General features: G+C 42.5%; 2 protein-coding genes and 1 pseudogene across 2 annotated transcripts; 2 read left to right on the forward strand and 1 right to left on the reverse strand.

Annotated features, from left to right (window-relative positions):
* Positions 1-1212: 1212 nt before the first annotated feature.
* LOC136526960 (110 kDa U5 small nuclear ribonucleoprotein component CLO-like) lies at positions 1213-6854 on the reverse strand. Its single transcript, XM_066519535.1, has 10 exons — positions 5997-6854; positions 4894-4962; positions 3619-4812; positions 3393-3491; positions 3114-3272; positions 2763-2848; positions 2475-2673; positions 2242-2352; positions 1896-2102; positions 1213-1725 (listed from the first exon to the last, which is right to left on the reverse strand). Exons 1-10 carry the CDS (start codon positions 6759-6761, stop codon positions 1627-1629), a joined length of 2988 nt encoding a protein of 995 aa, XP_066375632.1. The 5' UTR covers positions 6762-6854; the 3' UTR covers positions 1213-1626.
* A 1721-nt stretch (positions 6855-8575) lies between these two features.
* On the forward strand, positions 8576-12135 carry LOC136527850 (vacuolar protein sorting-associated protein 32 homolog 2-like). The gene is made up of 8 exons (XM_066520702.1): positions 8576-8732; positions 8818-8970; positions 9554-9653; positions 10340-10425; positions 10523-10614; positions 11254-11368; positions 11460-11660; positions 11885-12135. The coding sequence occupies exons 2-7, from the start codon at positions 8884-8886 to the stop codon at positions 11652-11654; spliced, it is 675 nt and encodes a 224-aa protein (XP_066376799.1). The 5' UTR covers positions 8576-8732; positions 8818-8883; the 3' UTR covers positions 11655-11660; positions 11885-12135.
* A 2420-nt stretch (positions 12136-14555) lies between these two features.
* Positions 14556-18660, forward strand: LOC136527189 (protein transport protein SFT2-like; annotated as a pseudogene).
* Positions 18661-18679: the final 19 nt, after the last annotated feature.

The raw sequence follows: 18679 nt of genomic DNA on the forward strand, positions 1-18679 counted from the left end.
TTTAGCAACGCATGGGCATCTGCTAGTCTCCATAAAAGATAGTACATCTCAATAACCTAATTTATATGATCCCAACATGGATCCCGCATACTCACTCCCCTATGTACCCTCATCCTCTTAGATCACGTACTCACTTTTCCCACCTCTCCGGTCCTTCGTCCTCTCCTTATGCTCATACTTCTCTTTCACCACAGCGTTGGGTGTCCATATCCCATTCGCTCCACGCCACCAACGTCCTCCTCACGCTTATTCGTCCTTAATTGATGAAAGACGATGCACGCATAGGGCACCATCAATGGAGGCTAATACTCTTAGTGGTTCTAATATAAATAAAGTGATCATATAGACTAGGAATGTTGAGGTTAACATTCACACAATGCAAGCAATCACTACTTGTGATTTGCAAAGAAACTGTTTCCTTTCATCATGTCTCACATTTATTTTCTCTCCCTCTTCTTTTTTAACATGGATCACCTTCTCTCTCAGCATATGTAGCTTCTACAAACCATTATGACAAGTGCAGTACCTACTTTTTTTAAACGAACCTACATGATTCTTGGGGCTCCTAGTAAAAAATGCAATGTTGGTGAAGGCCTTATGTTAGTCGGACCCAGGTGGACTCATTAAAGTGCCCTAAAGGCAGCCCCTATGCAGGCAGCTAATGTTAGTTGCCTCAGTCAAAAATTAGCTGTCATGTAGATAAAAAATAGTTGAAACCATCTTTACATCGCTTATGGCTGATCTCACACATCTCACTACACCCAGACACTCGCTGGCTCGCCTGCATTTGCTCTCTCACAATCAGCCTCAGCTTCGGTTACGAAAACAGTGGCTCACACCTTTTGTCAGTTGAAGCATTCGCACCCTATGCTCTAACATGCTGCGAACCCTATGCTCTAACATGCTGCGGACCCACTATTCAAGATGACATGGATGATTAGTGCAGAGATGGAGGCCGGGACTATAAGCCACGGTGACATGTTGGATAAGGCATAAGAGACAACTGAAGAGGAAAAAAAGAGAGAAGGTAACATCTAGGCCCCGTCGCCAACAGTGTAAAAGAATGGCATAATCCCATCCCTCTCGATCCCACCAGCCAAAGAAATTTGGATGAACTTATCACCTCAACCAAACACAAAAATACTCGTATAACGATCCCAAAAAAAAAAAAACAAGATCATTGCATCCCACCTTGTCCCTGAACAGAACACATGCTAAGATGATACTTCCAGACCATTTTCAGTGGTACATTTGTTGCGCTTTCAAGAAACCGAACAGCAAAAACAAAAGGGATCAAATAAGTAAAATCTTACTTCAAATCTACACAGGCGAAGATGCCACTGCCGCTCAGTTTAATAAAGACAGTAAAAATTAGTCTCGATCCTCAAGGGTGCTGATTGGTTAGATGGTGTAGAAGCTAGTACATGATTGCATATGGTACCCACCATGATCATTCGCTACATGATACCCAGCAATCAAAATGTGTCAGCCAAGCGAAACAGGTACGGGCAAATGCCAGCATATAGAGGTGCGACTGGAACTCCAGAAGTCCCATCTGCAGCTAGTGTATAAAGAAGCTGAGGGCATTTGCATCTTCTCAGGTGTGCACCTCATCTCGCTTTTGGACTACATCATTTGCAAGTGGATATCAGCAGCCTGTTGAGCCAGCTCATTCATCATGGCCTCGTCGAAGAATTTATTGATGCTCACATCTTCACTCATGCCCTGCAAATGTGATGGTGCATACAGTTAGCACTGTGGCTAGTCTAACACTGATAAGGATTTTACTGTATGATAAAAGTTAAGAGTGAGCAAATTATATGGTTGCTCATAAATCAACTATGATAGAAGTTAAGAATATATGGTTGCCATAATAAATCAACTATATCCCTTACCTTCCTTCGCCTGGTCTTTACCATGAACTCACGGGCAAGGTGCTGTATAGGTGCTGGCTCCAGGGGGCGAAGGACAATACTCTTATCTAAGGGGTCACCAGGAACAATAGCCCAGTGATCGAATACTGACAGACAAAAGGCTTGTCCCTGGGTATGGTATCTGAGATCTGTCTCAAATCCAAAAGACTCTATAACAGGTAAAAATGCCTGGAAAACAAAGAAACAATATCATTAGTCAAAAACAAATAGTACCATCGGTAAGTAGATTGGTTCACTGGCATGCTATTATCACAAAGGTTTTCCAGAAGGAAGACAAAGGGTGAATAGAGATCACTGTGTTCCTTACCTTAACAATGTATATTGGAGTGCCTGGCTTGGGTACATCAGCTGTTACGTGACCACGCCGCCGGGATAGCACCGTATAAATTGCAGAGACACAGTCAATTGGTGTTTGGATCTGCCAAGTGCACACATAAGATCCTCACTCGTCAGACAAGGCAGCAAAATAGAAACCAGATAGCATTGAAATATGTGCATGTATCCGCATCCTTGTGTATATAGAGAAGCACTAGGACTAACCTCAACATAATACACAGGTTCCATAAGGCGAGGATTAGCCATAAGGAATGCAGAGTAGACAACACGACGTGCTGTGGGAATTATCTGACCACCACCACGGTGCAATGGTTCTGGAGCTATGTTTGCATTTAAGATCTTGAATTTCACATTCCTAATTGGTTCATCACACAAAGGACCTTCTCTAGCACCCCACTGGAACCTATGTATAGGTTGATAAATAAACTGGTTAAAAAAAAGGCAGTGTGGATTCCAATTGGACTTAGTTAACTGAAGAGTGCAGAGCCCTACCCTTGAACAATTGAATCTTTGACCGCATTGAGCAGGTTCTTGTCAACCTCAATTGAAAGTGTGTCATCCAGAAGAATGTTAGGACCCTGCATGTCAAGTAAGATGTATTCAGGTATTCAGTAGATGGAAATACAACTGATGGAAAAAATAGTATTAATCAAATGAAAAGGCTGATGAATTGTCGGATAATTCATGTAATAGGAACAAATCAAAGTCAACTGCAAAAACGAGCACTGAGATTGACTGTGGGTCAGAAACACAGTGGGTTCATTGATCTCCAGAAAAGGTGAAAAGGAATAAAGAATAACCAAGGTTGCAAGACAGATCAGTCAGCAGTTTATGGCATATTACCTGCTTGTCAGGTCCAAAAGCCCATATTGACCTTGCTGCAAGCACATCCCACTGGTAGCGTTGGCGAAAGAAGTCAGTAATTTCTTTCTGTCTTGAATCCAGGCTAACAAGACCATTCTCAATATCTTCTGCTAAGCCCTTCTCTAATGGTTCAGCAAGCTGCGTCATGCCATAAAGACAAAAGGTTCAATAACATATCAGTTGCTTGCATTTACAAGTAAAGATCAGCATGGGAAATGTCAAAAGCAAATACAAAGAGTGCACTCAAGAAAAGCTTACCATAGTAATTTTGTTCCTCTTGTTAGGTGTTTCAGCAAAACATTTCATAGAAGAAGTATCAACAACTGTTTCACAAAATGTAACAACAGGATCTGCTACCTGCATGCCAAAAGGTAACAAAGCAAATCAATTTGGTCCACCCTAAAAATCAATTTAGTTCACCCCCCCCCCCCCCCCCCCCCCCCCCCCAAAAAAAAAAAGGGCAAAACTAGTGCATCATCCATACCTTCACCTCAACCTCTGAATAAAGCTCTCTGAGGTCCTTCATTATGGAATCCAGATATAGTTCACCAGTCCCCAGGATAGTGTGCTCTCCAGACTCTTCAACCTTGGTAATAGCAAGAGGATAACTCTTGCTAATTTTACGAAGACCTTCGACCATTTTAGGAAGCTCACTTGGGTTGAGAGGCTCAGCTGCTATCTTTACAACAGGCAAGGTGTTGAAACGTAGAGGTCTAAATATGTACACATCTTCATCAATATTCATAGGACATATAGTAGCAGTTTTCATTATTGATGCATCTACACCTTCAATAAGAACCCAAGAGCCAGCAGGGGCTTTACTAATTGCAACACGGTATCGTGCCTGATAAACCCACAATTTGGTCACCTCTTTGACAGTCATATCCTCTTCATCATCTGGAGAATAGCCTTCTCCAAGGACCCTCACAGTCTGTCCAGTCTGTATCGTGCCACTATAAACTCGTCCGAAGGCATCAAAGACGCTGCAATCAGACTTTGGATATAGTTTTGTTACGTTAACCATAAGGGGTCCATTGGGATCACATTTTTTCATAGCATCCACAATAGAGGAATCTTGTGGTCCAGTGTATATGTGGTCTATCTTCCTTGCAGCAGCATCCTTCACTGAGGGGATATGTTTCACTAACATGTCGGTAAAACCAGTAGCAGTGCCAAAAATTGAGCGGCAAGCTAACCTCAGCAAAGGTCTAACATTAAGCTTATAAGCTGCATTGCTCAGCGTGACACCCAATTCAGCAAGCTTTGATTCCACATTCCCCTTTTGCTCACCAACAACCAGACTATAAATTTTGTACAGAGGCTCAAGGATAAACTCAACAAATGATCTGTTAGCTCCTTCCTTTGGCGGCTTCTTTTTAAAGGTTCTAGAATCAGGGTGAAAATACAGGTCTCCCCATAGGCGAGATGCAAATTTCTCATGGTCAAATTGAATCCCATGAATCTTTAAGTAAAGATGGGCAAAAGATTGTAAGGTAAAAGACCAGCCAGCAGCACCACTTGCAAAACATACATTTCCAGCAGCAGGATCCACCAGCTGAGTGCCACCTACTGTAGTTGAACACGATGAGATAAGATCATTAATTGCCTCTAGAGTATGCCGCAGCTTGAAATATGCATCATTTGGGGGCAGCTTTAGTTCTGTTATCAATCTGTCAACCTGTAATAGCACACAGTAAGCATAAACTTCAATTTCATGTTTCTACTGGAACATAATAGAAAAGGGGCAGCAAAGATGCACCTTGTTAATCACAACAACGATTGGAAGCCTTTCTTGGATTGCATGACGAATTGCCCTCTCAGTATTAACCTAATAACCAATGGGGGTAAATAAATAACATAATACTTTACACTTCCATATATAAGAAAATAAAAGATACTCTAGCAGAGCATGCATGTAAACCAAAAGTACAAAAAACCCGCATAATTTCTAAAAAACGCGAAACTTGCAATTTGCTGTACAACAAAATCATTTATTCATGTTATCTGGGTACTTAAAATTCCGGGAATGTTGATTCACATGTGGCTACTTTACTCTGCCCATAATGGCTGAAAACCTACACGGTCAACTAAAAACTCATTTGCTACTATAGGTTCAAATGACGTTCCATAAGTCATCATCATTACATGGCCTTTAATCCAATAGATGTAACCATATGATAATCAACATGCTCAATGCATCAGAATCCTCAAATGCAGCTGACATCTTAAACCCAAGCTAAACACAACTTACCATACAAATCCCAATATAATGACATCTGCCTAAACTGAGTCCATAAAGGCAGCACATGCGTAAACCTTGCATATGAAGCAAGTTTGTGAACATCATGAAGCATTAGTACACTGTTCTTAAGCACACAATAAAGTGTACTTAGACAAATCTAGCAAGCAAGGTATCACCATTTACCAATTGGACTCAAAACAGTAAACACAGAGATTAAATTATTCTAATTGCTATCTGACTTGATCTGTGGGTGAAAACAAAATGCTCTTCCTGGAATATGCCAACAGCTGAGACCTCTATCTTAGTATTTTCAGCAATGGCACCCATTGCTCATTTAGAATGCATGGGTCAGACATCTGGAGAAATTTCTGTGACGCTGAAAGAAAACTTTACTCCCTTCCAATCAAAATGGAGGGTGGAGTGCCCTAAGTTGGATGGGATACAATTGGATGGTGACTCTTTGTTGAAGTGAATTAGTTTGACCAGATTGTACTACACACAGATTCATCTCCTCATGATCCAATATTTTCTCTAAAATGTGCATTAAGACTAGTAATTTCAGCATAATGCATCATTATAGCAGAAAGATGACTACGAAAAACAAAAGGTCAATGCATTACCATTACTCCCTCAGCAGCATCAACAACGAGCACAGCCCCATCCGCAAGCCGCAGTGCCGCAGTCATCTCATCTGAGAAGTTGACATGCCCGGGCGTGTCCATGATATTGCACAGGTATGACTTGCCGTTTTCCCCCTCGAGAACAAGCGACATTGGCACAGCCTTGATGGAGACCTGCCTCTCCTGCTCGTCCACCCTTGTGTCAGTGAACCGCACATGGCGCTCCCCCTCAGAGTCGAAGGTGTCCACTTCGTGTGTCTGCTCTACGAGCATGTCCATGAACACCGTCTTCCCGTGCTGGAGGTGGCCGACGAGGGTGACGTTGCGGACGAGCGCGGGGTTGCCCGCGAGGCCGAGGAGGAAGTCGGTGGACGCGTAGGTAGACGTGGCCGCGGCGCGGGTCCCGACCTCGAACTTCACGACGCGGGGCGGCGCGATAATGGGCATCTCGAGCGGCTGCTCGTCCTCGTCCATGACGAGCGCCTCCACGCCAGGCCCGTACACCTCCTCGGCGGTGGGGTAGTACTTCTTGTCCTCGGCGAGCACCACGGCCTGCTGGGACGGGTCGCCCTCGTCGTCGTCGATGTCCATGAGCGCGGCCGGGCGGGAGGGGGAGCCCGACGGGGAGCGTGCCGCGGGGGACGGCGAGCCGGACTCGGAGGGGGACGGTGAGGCGCCGCCGGCGTCGGAGTCGTCATCGGCGTCGGAGTCGGCGAGCTCTGGGCCTATGTAGTTGCCGAACTCGTCGTAGAGGCTGTCGTCCATGGCGGCGGCGGCAGCGCTGAGAAGCCCCTAGGGTTTTGCTCGGCGGCGGAGCTGGGAGCGGGTTTGGGATTTGGGAGGAGGGAAGAGCGGAGACGCGGCACTAAGCAGATGCGGGTTCCTTTGGTCCATTCAAATTGGGCGGACCATCTCGACCCAGATGAATGGCGTCGTTCGCCGTCTCCTTCTCCCTCCCTTCGTCGCGAGCACCGGTGGTTCCGTTTCTCCGGATGTGGGCGAGCAGCGACGTCGGGCTCTGGAAGCCGGTGCTGTGTCGCTTGCGCGGGCGAGCTCGCGCGAGCTTGGGGCGCTGGCGCTAGACGAGGCAGGGCCGCCATGGCCGCTGAGGTGGGTGTCGGCGGGGCCTGCGCGGGGAGGCAGGGCCGCCAGGCCATCGGGGCGGGGCGGGGCTGTGCGGAGAGGAGGGGTCTCCATGGCTACCGGGGCGGGGCCTCTATGGCCGCAGGGGCGGGGCGGGGTTGCGCGGGGAGACGGGGCCTCCATGGCCGCCGAGGCCTGCGCGGGGAAGGGTCGGGGCGGGGCGGGGCGGGGAGGCGGCGACCGAGGGGGTGAGGGCGGGGCTGGGAGGTGACGGCCATGGCGATGTCGGGCTGGGAGGTGACGGGCGAGCAGAGGAAGAAGATGAGGGGAAAAAGAAAATAAGGAGGATGACAGGCGGGTCCCACTAATGGTACTGTTAACGGTATCAAAATGGTGTCCATTTCATCCCTCTTGAACCTCACAAGCAAACACAGAACTGGGTTCATCCCAACCCCTTAACCAAACACGAGATGGGTTCATCCCAACCTAGAAAACTAGGTTGGACCCAACCCATTCCACTGGTCCCTAAACCAAACACGGTAAGGGAGTACAGTAGACAATAGAACGAGTTGTCGTGAGATTTCGTGGCCTTTTTTATTTTTTTCCGCCTTAATGAGCCCAGCCTGATGATGTGAGAAGCCTCATTTAACTTAACCATCGCAGGTCACACCAATCACCTAGATCTCCCACCTCAGTCCTCAGGCATGCTTTAGCACTATTTTAAATTTAACAACGTGATTCGAGAATCTGCGAGGCCTAATTAACCCAAAATCATGAATAGTTTAGTTCAAAAAATTATGACCGATGAGGAATCAGACCTTCTTGATGAGTTAGATCTATAAATCTCTAGATTGCTAAGCCGAGAACTTAAGGGGTTGTTTGGCAGGATTCCTCCTGAGAGGCTCCTCCAAAATGGTTCCGACTACTCTATTTTTTTTATAAAAAATGGTTTCTCCTACATAACGTTTGTAGGGCTCCTCCAGAAGAGCTGAAGCCGGAGCCAAGGAGAAACCCTATCAGAACAGGTTATGCTACAATGAACCCAATCAACCGATGGCATATGTTCTCCCCACTTAATGCGTTCTTAATATTTTTTCAACTTGATTAAATGTGAACCCTAACCGAACATTTTGGATAGATTAAACTTCAATATCTTACGTGGGATCGGAATTCAAGTTTGAGATTGATCTATGATTTGATCTAGACCGGTTCATTTGATCGTTCATTTTTTTTGAGCAAAATTTGGTCGTTCAACAGAGCACAAATTTCAAACACCGAAAAAAGAGTGAGCTCCCCCCTCCACGAGGTGGGATAGTATTTCCGGCCTTGCGATTTCCACTTACAGGCCCGACTAGGAAACAGACAGGCCCAGACTTGCCCGGCCCTTCGGATAGCCAGACACCAGCGCGGGCTGTCGGCCCTGCTTTTGTGTGCCACGCGCACACCACCCCCGACTCCCTGACGCCCGCCTGACGAGACTATCTTCCTTCTCCGGTCGGGTTAAAGCAAAGCAAAGCAACGACTCCGCGTCCCGCTTCCCTTTTCCCCGTAAGAACCCACCGCACGGCGGAGAACACGATCCCCACCGGCCGGCGTAGCGGAGATCGCGAGTTGCGACGGGGAAGGAGAGGGAGCTCCCTCGATCCCGCGCAGGTATCTGATGTCTGTCGGGCCGATCGCCCGATAAATATTCGACATAATAGTTGGCCCTTATCCCTTGTGTTTGGTCTTCGCGCAGATTCGTTTCGATCGGGGTCTTGGTGACTTGGTAAGAGGGGAGGGGAGGGGGAGGGGAGAAGCGGCGATGTCAGGCGTGTTCGGCAGGGTGTTCGGGAAGTCCAAGGAGCAGAGCCAGGCCACCGCGCTGGCCTCGCTCGACAAACTCAACGAGGTGAAACAGATCGGCTGATATCCCTGCCTGTGTTAGATAAATTTACTTCGGGGAGTTCGATGTATTTCAGTTATGATGATGCAGCGATTAAGGCTAGAGGTTAATTAGTCGATGTGTAAATTCTATGCATTCGGATTCGGGTCAGATTAGCTGTAGCTTTTCTGTAATTGGAACCTGTAGCAGTTTTTATTGCAATCGAAACCCAGCTGTGGGGTGTAATCTCACGGAAGTGATGGTGGGCAAGGTATATTACATTAAGAAGATGGCTAGCTTTTCTTACCTCTGTTAGATTTTAAAAAAAGATATGGTTGCTGCTGTCTCCGAGATAAACAGATTGACTCTCTGTGTTATTCAATGTATAGAACGATTAAATCCAAACAGCAGATGATTTTGCAAACCTGTTTACTATAAAACCAAATGCCTTCAGTATTCTCTGTTACTTATATGATTTGTAGCTTTTAGTGTCACTTTCACTCTTCCAGAATAAGGATTTTCTTTCATATATCTTCTGTAACTATGTAAAGACTTAAGACTGTTCTTGTAGTCGGAATCTGTAGAACTAACTTTCTTAATATGCTTACAGACACTTGAAATGTTGGAAAAAAAGGAAAACTTGCTAGTGAAAAAGGCCAATCTTGAGGTCGAGAAGGCCAAGAATTTTACCAAAGCCAAGAATAAAAGAGGTACAGTATAGCAGTTTGCCAATTCCAAGAATTTACCCCTCTTTGTGGAGCCCCCCCCCCTCCCCTTTTTTTTTGGGGGGGGGGTGGGTATTGCAATGATGTTTTTTTGAGGGAAGTATTGCAATGATGTTGTGTAACCACTTAAATGCAATGATAGTATAGTATTATGATTACCATATTGATTTTAATTGTCCCTGTTTTGCATGATTCAGAATTTAGCTGTTGTATTCCTAGTTTGCTACTGCTAGTGACGACCTCTGAAGAATGTTCTGCAAGATTTTCAGTGGTCTGCCTTTTTTCTGAATATAGATTTTAATTGTCACTGACATGGAGATGTCTTGCTCGGTGTTCTATTTTCAATCTTTGGTTTCACAATTTTGCATCTATTCCCATTGAATATTGTGTTACTGACGACCTGCACTAGAGGACTCCATTTTTTGTAAACTCCAAACATGTTTCTGTTGAATTCCATCCTACAGTGTTCCTGATTATATCTTGCAATTCCATGGTGTCTGCTGCTCCTCCAAACTGTAACTATATCAAAGAAAAAACACATGCACACTTTTTTATTAAGTCGTCGAGGTGCAGATTCTACTCATCAGAGATGATGAGTTTTCTTTCTTCTGTGCATAATGAGTTTTAATGGGAAGAATGACTTAATTGTTAACTTTGAATTCGCATTGTAGCCGCAATACAGTGCTTGAAGAGGAAGAGGCTATACGAGCAGCAGATTGAGCAGCTTGGAAATTTCCAGCTCAGGATACATGATCAGGTGGAGGCACAAATAATCTTTTAGTTTGGTTTTCATCTGGGCCTTATCGTGCTTATTAGATTTATCATGGTACTTCACTTACCTTTTCCTTCTATAGATGATTATGCTGGAAGCCGCAAAAGCTACAACAGAGACCGTGGATGCATTGAGAACTGGAGCATCGGCAATGAAAGCTATGCATAAATCAACGTATGTAACATCACACAATACTATGTCTTTAGAATCAATTATCATGCTTTTGAGTTTTTCTTGGATTTTTACAAATGTATCTAACTCATTTATGTCTTCAAGATAATTTGCCAATCGGTTACATCAATCTGAGAAACTTAATCGCCACTCTCTGAACCCTGGATCATCTTATTTTTATTTCAGAGGTTTTCAACTATTGTACTGGTTCTTTACAAATGATGCAACAAAACTTGTCTAGTGATTTAACTTGCAGATGAAAATAGAAGTTGTTGGACTTGCGATAGAATATACTTGGCAGAAATCTTAGGAAGAGTTCACACATCAGAAATGATTATGCCCATTTAAACCTTGATAAGTTTGTTGATTTTTAGGTTGCATATCTGGAAATGTGATAATATGTGACAGCCTTTTCTATTCCTATCCTTTTCATCGTAACAAACTTCAGTACAATCTAGCATGCATGTTAGATTCATAAGTGGTTTATTCTTGTGTACTTTGTCTGTAGTATTTTAGCGCACACCTATGGTGGCGAGTCTAATATATATCAGAAGCGATCATTTTTACTTCCTGATTTCTGGGTATGCTATATTGTTTCCTCTTTATTGAAAGAAAAATCATGTTGCTTTAATGCTTTTACAGAAATATTGATGATGTTGATAAAACCATGGATGAAATCAATGACAATATGGAGAACATGAGACAAATTCAGGATCTGTTGTCAGCGCCTATGGGAGCAGCAGCTGATTTTGATGAGGTCTCTCTCTCTCCCTCCCTCCCTCCCTACCTACCTACCTACCTATGGGCACACATGCGTGTTTTTGCTTAACCTTTTCTGTTTTGAATAGGATGAACTGGAAGCTGAACTTGCGGATCTGGAGGGGGAGGAGTTGGAGGCAGAGCTGCTTGCACCTACCACAACAGCTCCGTCCACAGCTCCAGTGCGTGTACCTACTGCTCAGCAGTCCACTAGGCCATCTGCCCAGAGTAGCAAAGCTGAAGATGACGAGCTGGCAGCTCTACAAGCAGAAATGGCTATGTAATTATAGGTACTTCTCCATTTTTTGATCTGAGTCAGGTCCATAGTGTTGTTTCACTCTTTAGGAATTAGTAGTTTAACAACGAAACAGCTCACAAGTAGCTCAAGGTGTCAAATCCCCATGACATAAATTATTTTACAGATTACTAAAATCAATGGTTAGTTTCCTCATTGCCATAGGCTGTGTGGCCCCAATCAGTCATCATTAGAAGACTTATACATTGTATATTACAGGCATTGGCATGGTCATCTTGGATTCAGATTCTGTGGATATCTCGGAACTCTGGTATAGTCATGAGGATCGTCCTAGGAAGACCGTCAGAATTCAGAACCACAAATACAAGCTGCATACCAGCCTAACTACTTATGTATCATAGCATGATATGTTAGTGTTTTGTAATGAAATATTTCAGATGGGCTAATAAACATATTTCTACTAATAAATTGGGTTATGTCAGTAATTCAGTATTATGTTCTTCAGGTTTTGCCATATCTATCTCTGTTCTTGTGCAATTCTAATTGATGATGAAACTCTTTACCTACATGTTCGGTTGTTCCTGATGACGAAGTTGGTGCAGCATCTGGATTTTGAGCGCACACTTGTGGGCAAACACGTAGCCTGTTCGGTTGGCTGGTTCGTGAAGAAGTACTGCTGGCTGGTTTGTGTTTGAGAAAAATACTGTTCCGACTGAAAATTTACGATCGTTTACGACAAGCCACAGCCAAACGAACAGGCTGATGACTTGCAGTGAAAAGACGGAACCTGTATATTCAGTTGTCTATTTTTTTGCTGCAGACGGACAATTGTACTGCATCGTCAAAATTTGGCGTGGGTGAAGGAATTGCTAATGTTGCTGAAAATCCACCCATGTGTTGTGAAGTTATCACTGTACATTTGTGAAAATGTTGCATCTGGTACTGTGGCCGGTTCAGCATCACAATACTGAAATTTGGGGAAATAAGTTCACAGAAAAAGATCTCTCTGATGTAAAGCGCCAAATTCTTTCATCAGACTCCAATGATATAGGCTTGTAAGGGCAGTTCCAGTGGAATAACTAGGATGATATCTATGACATTATTAGAATGCCAAGTAAGCAAAACGATTATATAACTTAGAATTAAGGAAGAGATAGAAGAAAATGGTTTCTTATATAATAAACTATATTTATATGAGAAATAAGATAGATGTGTGATAGGTAGATGATAGAAGAGAGAAGACAGTGGATTTGTTGAAAAAAGTTTTGTAGAAAACGATTCATTAGGAATATAGTTTTATGGTAGTGTCAAAGTATGACAATTATCCTATAGTTTTTTTTGGTTGGTACTGCCCTAAACCGCTCGGGTCTCTTTGGATGTTGCTAATTTTAGCAAGCTAACTATTAGCACATGCTAGCAACCTTTCATTTAATAATTTGTGCTAATAGATCTATAGATGGTGACATGGTCTATTAGCATATCTAGTTTGGGTACATCCTTCAAATCTTAGGGCACTGTACAACTTGCTTGTACAATAAGTTTTTTTCCACCTCACACACATATGACTTATATAGTGGTCAATCTGTTTAACTAAATTGTTTAATGCTTTAATTTATCTATGATCAAGTATGAATATGATTTTTATATATCCTTGTTGATACAAAGCAGTCAAACATAAATAAGATGAAGATGGTTACCATATTATATAGAACCATCAATATAAAATGATATATTTATGTGTAAAGTAATAGAACTACTATTCAGCAGATGACTATAGAATAACTTATTCTGTGGCCACTTTGAGTTACGATAATTACTATGCTAATTTACGAGATTATAGTAACTTCTTACTAAGTGATTTGCTATAACGTTACAGTAAATATCCCTATGTGCTGTAGTAAAACAACTATCGTAAATATGTATTCACTTATCGTAAATTAGTATAAAAATTATAGTAAATAGAGGTGGCTATAAAATGATTTATTTTGTAGCTGTAATTATATAATTATGTTTCTAAAATCAAATAAAATGTAACAGGATTACATAAGTTTCGTCTAGCTTTTTTTTTGTTTCCGTAGCGCTGGCACTAAATCATAATAGGATTACATTAGCTTACTATAAAATTTTATAACTTTTGAGCTTATACGTGGCCTACAATTTTTTTTAAGTTATAGGGCTAAAGCCCCCAGTCTTTCAACTATATAGTCAAAAGACGCAAAATCCATTACAGCGTACCGAATGCTTTTCATCCTGAACCAGTCACATAAAAGAAAACAGATCCACCTCTCAGAAACAAAAACAAAAAAATGTCCACCTCACAAAGACCGGAACACCTAAAGAAACTGCATCTCTCAAAGACAGGAACAACTAATGAAACAAAACAACAACTCCAAACTATTGTTAAAAACCTTCCACCCAAAACTCTGAAGCTGGTGACCACTTCTCGCTCCCGTCTTTTAACTTCGATTGCGCCTCTACCTTGGTCTTTCCAAACTTCTTAGAACTAAGACATTATCAGGGATGATCTTGAAGCTCTAGTTGCGCAGCCATAAGTCCCTTCTTGCTGAAATCTTGATCTCCTCCATCCAGAGTTTCGTAAGCTCTTTCTTTCATGGTGGGCGCACAATTATTCAGTTATGTAGAAACCCAGCTCATAAGCATCTCCATGCTTTTCCAGCCACTTTTCTAAAACACAAAGTTTATTTCTATCTTCTAAATACTCTAAAGAACTGCAGAGGTAACAATAGTAAGGGTACCATATTTTTAATTTTTTTACCCAAAACTTTCTTATTGCGTAGCCTACAAAAATATTATGACAGAAACAAAATCATTTTTAACTCCTCAACAAAAGCTTTGCTAGCGGTGAAAATTTTACTGTAGTGTCACCTGATATGAGTAAATTGCCATAAATTTGGCAAAAACTATTGAGCACAAAAAATTTCTACAGAAATATAAACTAAAAGTTTCACAAAATAACCTATATTATTAAATTAAATAAATATAAAAAAAACATCAGGCTTCGGCCCGCGGCCGGCGAATACCCACTGGCCACTGGCCCACTGCCATGCCTACATCGGCTCACACAGTCACACAGAGCCCCGCATCTCCTTTCTCCCGTCCCGTGCGCTTTTCTCCAGCCTTGCTCCCTCTGGTGCTGTGGGCCCGACATGCAGGCGTGGTTCTCCTCCGGCCCCGGGCCCTCCTCCTCGTCGGCGGCGTCCTCTTCGCAGCCGTCGCTGCTCGCGGAGTGGAACTCCTACGCTGCCGCCCGCTCCGCCGAGGACTGCGGGCGATGGCTTCGGGATCGACATCGAGGCGGCCGTCCGCTCCGCCAACGACCGCGTCGCCGGCACCTTCGGCGTGTACGTAAACCCCAGGCTCTTCATCCCCCTCTCTCTTCTCGCCGCTCGGGAAGCGCTCAGTATTCTCCTCCGCCCTGCGCCATAGGATCAGAGCTAGTAGCTTAGTTCTGCTTGCAGCTGTACTGCAAAATTGAAGGGATCGTAGGCAGTTCTCAGATCATCTCTGCGCGGAATGTGATGTATGGGTTTGATTTGAGTTGGTTAGTCCGAAATCGTGAGGAGAGCACGAATAGTTTGCCGCTCCAGAGCTCGAGATAGCATAGACAAGGTGCATGACAAGTTCCTGTTGGGCTCTGAAGGAAGGGATCTTGGCCAACATCTGTTTTGCTTTCCCATGGTAATCTCCAATTGCAAGTGGGGTTCTTGAACCAGCGAGAGCAAATTTCTTTAGGTCATGTACATTCATGGCTTTAGCCAATGTCACCTGTAGGAATTTGTGTTTTGACAAATATTTCCTGAAGATTCATGTTCAGCTGCTTAAACATTTGAGCACTTCTGGCATTCGGTTTATTTGTTTTGTTAAGCTGGGAAACAGGAAAAGGCCAATATATAGGGTAAAGTAAAGTAAAGGAATATGCATAAAAACTGGCCTTGGCTAGCCTCTTTCTATTTAACCTTCATAAGGACATTTGCTTTGAACCTTGATTTTTTTTAACTAATTTGTTCTGCTATTCTTATCTGTCCAGGGTCTCAAAAGGTGTTAAAGGGTTGCCTGGCAGCTTTAAGTCCACAACAAGCAGTGTTCCATCTGGCAGATCTCTCATGTATTTCGGTCTGTTTCTTGCTAGTGGTGTATTCCTAGTTTTCATCGCATTCACGATATTTCTGCCAGTCATGGTGATAATGCCACAAAAGTTTGCAATATGTTTCACGGTGGGATGTGCCTTCATAATTGGATCATTCTTTGCGCTGAAAGGGCCTAAGAATCAGCTCTATCATATGATTTCCAAAGAGGTATAGCGTATTTTGTATTGCAAACTTTTTCGTCTCATACTCTCATAAGCTTTGACTTCTCACTATGAATTATATGAAGTTCTCCGAGACATTTCCTGTACTATATTTGTCCTGTTAATTTTTATTTCATTGAACTGGGCATACTATTATTCTTGTCATTCATTGGTCTCATGATGAAGGTTTGCCACCAAAATTTGCCTCACCTAAGATTTGGCAAGCAAAAGTTGACAAAGGTTGGGATTTTTTTTTTTTTTTTTTGCCAAACATTTAGTAAGCCAAATGTGTGATGTTGTCAAGTTTTGGAAGCAAACCATGGCAACCAAAAAGGCAAAAACTTAGCTTGCCTTGATTTTGTCAGCCAAAATTTGGCTATCAACCAATCAGGCCCTAAATTTTCTTGCACAAATACTATTTATAGCTATCTCATCAAGTTTGTATTGCAACGTATTCATATCCTTGAATTATTTATAATTTGATAAACTATCAAGTTCGTGTCCAATTGTCAAACTGTTATGATCATGAACAGAAACACCAGCCCTAGCATGCTGGTAGGCCTCACCTGGTCTTCTTATCTTACCGCTACCAGTTATGCGCAATTTTGTGTGGCATAGCCTACACTACTTTTGTCTTGTTAAAAGAATTACACAATGAACTGAGCATATTATTATTCTTGGCATGTAATGATCTCGAAATGAAGAAAAAAGGGGGCAATATCTAATACGCCACTGAAATTTCTTGTAAAAGTACCATTTAGGTACCTCTCCAGAGATCATTGTACTGTAAAAAGGAATTCACATGACCAAGTTTCTTTGATATCATAGCATATCATATCCTTGGTGTATTGATAATTTGATCCCTTTGATAAACTATCAAGTGTTTGTCCAATTGTGGAACAGTTATGGTGGTTTACAGAAACACGGTCCCTAGCCTGTGGGTAGAGTTACCCGACCTTAACAGAAAGCCAAACCTGTAGATGCATTGACAATGATTGGTACCTCATACTTGATTTGGCAAAGAAATGCTCTATATAGGTCCTGAGTGTGCTTTGTTTTAAGTTAAGAGATATTAGCATGCATGGTACTAAGTTTCTGTTATATTAACATGCAACCGTAGTGAATTTATCCTTGTATTTACCTTGATGTGATTTTGGAGCGTAATATGCATCTGTTAGCTTTATCTTATAACCTGCTTCCACAATTTACAAGATCACTTGCTGACTCTTGGTGTACCATGTTTGTGGATACATTATTAGTTGATGACTTATATCATGAGTTCATATGCTGATCTTTCAATCTTCTGTCAAGAACCACACATTTGTGCTAAATTTCCTGGAATTGATTTCCTTATTTCACAGAGATTACCTTTCACCTGTGGGATTTGTTGGGAGCATGGTTGCTACCATCTACGTGTCAATGGTGCTTCATAGCTACATACTTTCTGTTTTCTTCTCCGTGCTTCAGGTGATAACATCCTCTTTGCACTTTGCAATCCTCTTGCACAGTGCTATTAGACTTCCTTATGCGACAGGCACCTTCATCCCCTTTCAGCATAAGTAGGAGTAGGACCGTCCTCTGTTCTTCCTGCTAGCTGATAGGAACTAACTTTGAAGAGAAACCTTATTCTTTGAATAAGCCATAGAACTCTTATACTCAGTCTGGAGCTTTCTTATTTTCTGGTGACTGTAGTTGTGAGCTTGACCCTGTGATGATGTATAATGGCTATTGAACTAAGAAACTTTTCTCTTATTTTTTCAGGTCCTTGCTCTAGCATATTATGCCATCTCATACTTCCCTGGTGGATCTGCTGGAATGAAGTTTCTATCATCCGCCCTTGTGTCCTCAGTGTTGAGATGCTTTGGGCGATGAGTTCACCTGTTAGTTGCTTTCAGCCATCTATTTCATCCTGTTACACTTTTGACTTTTGTTCATATTGACTTAGAGATCGATAACAGTGACTGCAGGCAGTGTCTGTCAAGATATTTGCATGTAACTTACCCACCATATTATATAATTATATTACATCTATGAATGCTCCTCCGATACCAAAACCTTTGTTGTTTGGATAGACTTGAACAGCTGTCAAGAAATTTAACTGTGAAAAAGGGTGCAACGCTTAAAGACAATAATCTGCCATTAGGTCATCTGGGAACTCTAGACAGGATTATTTTTGCATGGCATGGCAAATCATTTTATGTAACGAGTATAACCATGCAATATTTTTTTTCTTTCTAATTCTGATGCCATCTGTTTGTACTCATTTAGATGACTGTAATCTTTTTGCTTCTGCAGGACTGCATCTTTCCTGTGCTGATTGCAGAATTTCTAGTGAATGATCTAGCAGGACTGCGTATCGTTATAAATTGTGCAGCTTCATTACTTCCAGAAGTCTGATGCCATTTTGAAGCACTGAACTCAGCTATTTGGTAACTTGATGATTTTGAGGAAAGGATATTGCTGGACCATCCCAGCACTTGTCGAGGAGAAATAGAATGTAGCCTGCATATTGAATTATTGGGCACACCAGTTTGGTCTAAAGTTACATTGTACAAAATATATCACTAAACACTGGGCCACAATCTATGCTCATGGCAGAGGAGCGAATTACATGTATGCTTCATGTTCTCATACTATAAACTGATCCTGTCCCTACATTCTCCTTGCGGGGATAAAGTCCACATCGCCACCACGTGTTTAGTTCCCTGTCTTGTTTCTTTCACTGTAAAGAAAGAAAAAGAAAT

Source organism: Miscanthus floridulus, chromosome 19 (assembly GCF_019320115.1).
Source record: "Miscanthus floridulus cultivar M001 chromosome 19, ASM1932011v1, whole genome shotgun sequence".
Lineage (NCBI taxonomy): Eukaryota > Viridiplantae > Streptophyta > Magnoliopsida > Poales > Poaceae > Miscanthus > Miscanthus floridulus.

Excerpts from the sequence above, each read along its gene's own strand:
- LOC136526960 (XM_066519535.1), bottom strand. The coding sequence starts at position 6,761 with ATGGACGACAGCCTCTACGACGAGTTCGGCAACTACATAGGCCCAGAG. Across the intron at positions 4,963-5,996 it reads ATGCTGCTGAGGGAGTAATG|GTTAATACTGAGAGGGCAAT; the intron begins GTAATGCATTGA and ends ATTGGTTATTAG. Across the intron at positions 2,674-2,762 it reads AAAGATTCAATTGTTCAAGG|GTTCCAGTGGGGTGCTAGAG; the intron begins GTAGGGCTCTGC and ends ACCTATACATAG.
- LOC136527850 (XM_066520702.1), top strand. The coding sequence starts at position 8,884 with ATGTCAGGCGTGTTCGGCAGGGTGTTCGGGAAGTCCAAGGAGCAGAGC. Across the intron at positions 10,426-10,522 it reads AGCTCAGGATACATGATCAG|ATGATTATGCTGGAAGCCGC; the intron begins GTGGAGGCACAA and ends TTCCTTCTATAG. Across the intron at positions 11,369-11,459 it reads CAGCAGCTGATTTTGATGAG|GATGAACTGGAAGCTGAACT; the intron begins GTCTCTCTCTCT and ends TGTTTTGAATAG.